We start from the raw sequence: 5,963 nt of genomic DNA, 5'->3' as shown, positions 1-5,963 counted from the left end.
ATGAATCACAGCTGGACGGGGCCCTCTTTTGGCCTGACTCAGCTGCTGTCCTCCGTTCTTGCATCCACGAAGGAAACCGGGAGCTCTCCGACGGGTGTTGGGAAGCAGGGCACCCCAGGACGGCACACGTTGCCCAGACCCACTTGCGAGAACTCCTCAGGGGGTGGTCCAGCCTGGATGCCCCAAGAGGAGACGGGCTGCGAGGCTCAAAGGGAGCAAGGAGAGCCGAGACCTTTCATTGCGGAGCCAGCTTGGAGCCCCCCCCCCGCGACCCCCTTGTCACAACCTCCCAGCCCCACTGCGCCTTGCACAGGGGTGCCCAAACGTTTTTTCAAAGAGAGCCAGATTTGATGAAGTTAAAATGCGTGAGGGCCGACCAAAGCTTTATATCCGATTTTACCCCAATGTTGTTGAACTTTTTTGTTGATTCAAGTTGTAAATAAACTAGGCACAGGATTAAACCTTTGGACTTTGAACATACCTGCCCTTGCGGGGATCCTCCGCCCCCTGGGAGCGTCAGATTTGTTTTAACTTCCACACGGTGACACTCCCAGCCCCACATCTCAGAGAGGACCCCCAGCCCAGCTGCCGCTCCGAGGTAGGGGCTCCTTCGCGGGTGGGCATTTAAGCTGCCAGCCAGTTGGGTGTCGCCCCGGAGTTATTGGGGTTGGGGTGGCAACCTTTGGCCCGGAGACCTTCGGAGGGTTAGGGGCGGCCGGGGTGGGTCGGGGGGTGGTCCTTCTATCCCTGGATCACGGGAAGGGGAGGTCATGCTGGTCGCAAGGGCCTCGATGACAGCTGGGCAAGGGCGCCCCCACCAGCGCCAGGGGTCTTCTGGGAACCCAGGAGTCCTGTCCCCCAACCCCCAATCCCGTTGGAAAGAGCCCCCCCCCACTTCTGACTCACACCCATCCCTTCTGGACGTGTTGTAAAAACCGGGGGTCGCCTGTGCAGCTCAACCCCCGGAGAGTGGCGCTTTCCACCCCGTGTGTGGGTTTCCCCGTGTTTGTGGCTGTGCGTTTAACGCGCTCCTGTGCGCGCCTTCCTACCTAGCGCACTTACGGACGTGCGCTTCTTGTACAGAGCCTCGGTTTCCTTACATCAGGCGCAAGGGCTCCTTCTCCTGCCTCCCGGGGACACCCCGATCCGGGGAGCCCCCTCTCACCCCAGCCTCCTAGCGGGAGGAAAGGGGGGAAGCCCAGCAGGGCTCTCCAGATGTTGCTGGTCTCCCGCTCCCTCCCTGAGCGCTGGCCTTGCAGGGAATTCAAAGGTCCAGCCATATCTGGTGTTTGCAGTACTTTTGTCCCGAGAGGACTGGGCAAAGTCAGGGAGGAGGGGGGCTGTCCTTGGCTCCGAGCCACAAGACAGACTCTGCTGGTCCTCTGGATCCTTTTCACAGTGCGCTCTCTCTCTCTCTCTCTCCCCCCCCTTCAAGGCAAGCTCCCTGCAGCAGGGACCACCCCATCATGGCTGCCAAGGCCCCGTCCCTCTCCGAAGCCCTCACCAGCGGCTTCCTGACCTGCGCCATCTGCCTGGAGCGCCTCCGCCGCCCCAAGATCCTGCCCTGCCTGCACAGCTACTGCCAGGAGTGCCTGCGGAAGTTGGCAGGAGGCCAGAAGGAGCTTGAGTGCCCTGAGTGCCGTGAGCGGGTGGCCCTCCCAGAGGGGGGCGTGGGCGCCCTCCGGACCAACTTCTTCATCAACGGCCTGCTGGACCTGGTCCACCCCACAGGGGAGGCAGAGCCCACCTGCAGCCTCTGCCCGCTCATCGGCCAGGAGGCCGGCCGGCCAGCCGTCTCCCGCTGCCTGGACTGCGCCGACGACATGTGCCGGGACTGCGCCAGCGGGCACCGCTGCTCCCGCCTCACCCACCTCCACCGTGTGGTGGCCATGAAGGACTACCTCTCCGGAAAGCACGACGAGGAGATCCGGAAGCGCCAGGCGCTGCAGTGCAAAGAGCACACCGGCGAGGAGCTGCGCTTCTTCTGCACGCCCTGTGCCGCCGTCCTCTGCCGGGAGTGCCGGCTGGGGGCCCACCTCCAGCACCCTTGCCTGCCCCTGGCTGAGGCGGCCCAGGCCCGCCGTCCGGTCATCGTGGAGCTCCTGGCCGGGGTGGAGGAGACGGTGCAGGTCATCCGGGCGGGGAGGGCCAGCCTGGAGAGGGAGGCTGCGCAGCTGCAGGTGCGCGAGGCTAGCATCCGGGATGCGGTGGAGCAGGCGTGTTCACGGGCGGTGCAGCGGCTGCTGGCGCACCAGGAGGAGGTCCTGGCCCAGCTGACGGACTACGTGAAGGAGCGGCAGAAGGCCTGCCAGGCCCTCTGCTCCGATCTGGAGTTCCAAGAGCAGGTGGCCTCCAGCACCGTGGCCTTTGCCCAGAAGGTGCTGGGCCTGGGCAGGGAGGTGGAGATCGTCTCCCTGGAGCAGGTCATCTGTGAGCGTCTCAGGCATCTGCAGGGCTTCTCCTGGGAGCCGCTGGCCACCCGCCTGCCCTGCCTGGAGGTCAACGCTGAGATCGAGGGCAGCAGTCCCCGCCTGTTCCACCTGGAGTTCCGAGAGGAGAGCCCCACTGGAGTGCCGGAGGGCCCCCAGGAGGCAGCCACAAAAGGGGCAAAGAAAGAGACCCACCTGCCGGAGGGCCCCCAGGAGGTGGCCACAAAAGGGGCAAAGAAAGAGACCCACCTGCCGGAGGGCCCCCAGGAGGCGGCCACAAAAGGGGCAAAGAAAGAGACCCACCTGCCGGAGGGCCCCCAGGAGGTGGCCACAAAAGGGGCAAAGAAAGAGACCCACCTGCCGGAGGGCCCCCAGGAGGTGGCCACAAAAGGGGCAAAGAAAGAGACCCACCTGCCGGAGGGCCCCCAGGAGGCGGCCACAAAAGAGACAAAGAAAGAGACCCAACTGCCAGAGGGCCCCCAGGAGGCGGCCACAAAAGGGGCAAAGAAAGAGACCCACCTGCCGGAGGGCCCCCAGGAGGCGGCCACAAAAGAGACAAAGAAAGAGACCCACCTGCCAGAGGGCCCCCAGGAGGCGGCCACAAAAGGGGCAAATAAGAAGAGGAGGAAGCAACAGCAGCAAGTGCCGCCTGCCAAGAAGGGATTCCAGATGACCACCCTCATCCTCAGGGGCTACCAGCAAGCCGCAGCCCCTGTGCCTCCTCCCAAGGTCCAAGGAACCCCCTTTCTGACACCCAAGCCATTCTTCTCATGTAGCTTCTGCATCAAGAGCCCCAGCGACCAGAAGTGCCCCCTGGTCACAGGGCTCTGCCCCTTTGGCTCTGGAGAGCTGCTGGTGGCCGACAAGCAAAACCAGAATCTGAAGCGCTTCTCCCTGCAAGGGGAGTTCAAGGGCACTGTCCCCGTCCCCAGTGACGTGGCCCCGATCAGCGTGGCCACTGTGGGCAGCAAGGTAGCCTTCACAGCCGGCTCCTGCCTCTACCTCCTGAACGGTGAGGGTGGCCTGGTGTGGCAGAAGGCCCTGGGGCATGGGCAGGCCAGCCATGCCGTGGTGGGGCTGGGGGGAGACCGTATGGCGGTGTGTGTGGCTGGGCAGTTAGAGGTGTACGACCTGGAGGGGCGGCTGCTGGAGAAGATTGTGCCTGAGGGCAGTGGGGAGAGGAGCCTTGTCTTCCTGGCCAACCACAAAGACGGCTTTGTGGGCTCCGACTGGTACCGCCGCAGCGTGGTCCTGTTCACCAGGACGGGGCAGCTGGTGGCCGAGTGCTCTGAGGAGCAGCTGGGTGAGTGCCTGCCGGGGGGCGTTTGTGCTGATGCCATGGGCATCATTTACGTGGTCCTGCGGGAGCTGAACAAGGTGGTGGCCTTCTCCCCCAGAGGGGAGAAGGTGGGGGCGTTCCTCACTGCCAAGCATAGCATCAACCGTCCGCGGGTGGTCACGGTGGCTGGGAAGCGGCGCTTTGCCGTGGCTCTGAGCAACGGCACCGTCCACATCTTCCGGATCAGGTATCAGGGCAAGTGAGACAGAGGAAGGGCAAGGGAGGGGGGTAAAAGCTGTATGCCCCAGAGTTAATGACCCAAGGCAGACTGGATTGCCCAAGGTGAGCAATGGTGTGTGTAGGAGAGTAAAAGCAACAATTCCTCCCGCCTACCCTCCTGTCTGGATTCGGTCAGCTCCCAGAGTTGTGCTTTACTTACCTTGGCTTGTTGTTCCCAAGGGCGGCCACCAGAGGGCATTGTGGAAATGATAGAGCCTGGCATAGATCACCTACCTGCCAAAGTTTACGTTCCTTTTGTTCTCACGCGTAAATCGGGGCATGGAAAAGTCCAGAGGATGTGAGGAATGATAATGCTGCTTTTTTCACCAAAAATCCAAAAGGCTGCAACTGCTAGATAATGGCAGGCAGCAGCAGAGACCTGCTTACTCTTATATTTAAACCAGCTTGCGGTCAGGATGCTCGTAAATGGGACGGTTTGTTTGTATACAAAAAAATCTGCCCTTATGGGGTATCCAAGAGCCCATATAGAGTCATTACGTAGGTTCCCTATTGGTAGGAGAGAATAGCAGAGGCCAATCAGAGAATATTGAGAAGCAAAGCAGCTAGTAAGCCTGATCTTTATTGATCTGTTGCAACAGGGTCCTCACTCACCACACACAGGAGGGAGGGGGAACCCAGAACAATGGCGGGCAAGGCGTTATATGGACTTTTGAAATTGCCACCCTGTAGATCAAGACCGCCCCGTGAAACATCATAATACATCACAGAAGGGGTGTAGCTCAAGACCACCACCCCCAGGCACATCATACCTACATCACAGAAAGGGCAGAAATCTGAGTGCCTTGTTTATCTCCTGTCTGGCAGGTCACCTGTTAATGGTCACTTGATTGGATACCCTGGGGAGCCTGGCCAGTCTTTTGTAATGATAAATACTTAGTTCCTGAGCCAGGTCACAGGCTCACCCTATTCATACACAGACATACCCTTAAGACAGGATTTGTGAGGAAAGAAACAATGGGGAGGTTTCCCACTTTGACCTTGCAGAGAAATCAATTCCTCAGTCTGGGAATCAAAATGGTTCCAGGTCGGTCTTCCTGTGCTGATCTATGCATGTGCTTGGATGGTACGCTTATGAACATTTAACATATACCTAAGACCTCAAAGTTCCTATCACAATACTTCAACAGGTATAGAACTTGTTTACACCTGTTAGTGGTCAGGATTTGGCTTTGTCTCTTGAGTCAATGTGTGAAAAGCATAGAAAGCATGGACCAAATAAGGAGAAAGGTAAACAGGAGGGGTGGTCCTCGAAATCAGAGTGATGGGAGATGTCGACAAAGGCGGGGATTTTAGTAGGGAAATTAGGCGGTCCTGATGGGCTGTAAACCTTGCAGTACCCAGCCAGTGGGGAGACAAGGGAGGGACCCTGTGCTTCAGGTATAGGGAATATAAGCTTATGCTTTGTCAATTGTGGGTGTGCCTGCTTGGGACACCCGCTCTTGCAAGGACATATTGTATTCACTAAACTCTCTGCTTTTTCACCAATTTTATTCAGATTAAGGGATTAAGGGTCTTAGGAGCTACTTTTTAAAAACTTCTGACAGAGGAGGACCCCTCCGACAAGATGGTGGGCATCATAACCTTTCCAAAGTGCCGTTTCTGCTCTCAGGAGGAAACTCAGGGCTTGGCCAGGTGTTTTGCAAAAGATTGGCAGAATCCATCACGCAGGAGGGCTCTCGGATTTGGCCTGCTGGTGTGGCCAGCTTCCAGCTGCTAAATGAGGCATAACACAACAGAGTGTGCGTAATTGGAGAGTGAATCTGAGAGTGTGGGGCATGATATTAAGCCTGAATGTTATATTCATTTACACCCCAAGGAGACCATCACTGAGTGGGGATCCCGTCTGTGCCTTCCGGAACAGTCTGACAGAAGAACGTGCTTTGTAACTCTGTTGTGATCACCATTCCTCTCTCTTTCCCCTATAAATATCATTCAATAATAAAACAAACTTGTAT

The 5,963-nt window shown here is 58.3% G+C and overlaps 1 protein-coding gene across 1 annotated transcript; it reads left to right on the top strand.

Moving 5' to 3' along the window:
* Window positions 1-531: 531 nt before the first annotated feature.
* LOC310830588 (E3 ubiquitin-protein ligase TRIM56-like) lies at window positions 532-5,496 on the top strand. The gene is made up of 4 exons (XM_083710368.1): window positions 532-598; window positions 1,436-2,753; window positions 2,991-4,691; window positions 4,747-5,496. The coding sequence occupies exons 2-3, from the start codon at window positions 1,467-1,469 to the stop codon at window positions 3,969-3,971; spliced, it is 2,268 nt and encodes a 755-aa protein (XP_083566494.1). The 5' UTR covers window positions 532-598; window positions 1,436-1,466; the 3' UTR covers window positions 3,972-4,691; window positions 4,747-5,496.
* The last annotated feature ends 467 nt before the right edge of the window (window positions 5,497-5,963 follow it).

This window comes from Podarcis gaigeae, assembly GCF_964106915.1.
Source record: "Podarcis gaigeae genome assembly, chromosome: 13".
NCBI classification, from domain to species: domain Eukaryota; kingdom Metazoa; phylum Chordata; class Lepidosauria; order Squamata; family Lacertidae; genus Podarcis; species Podarcis gaigeae.
Note: the sequence above shows the minus strand (reverse complement) of the source record. Positions and strands in the feature narration are given on the sequence as shown.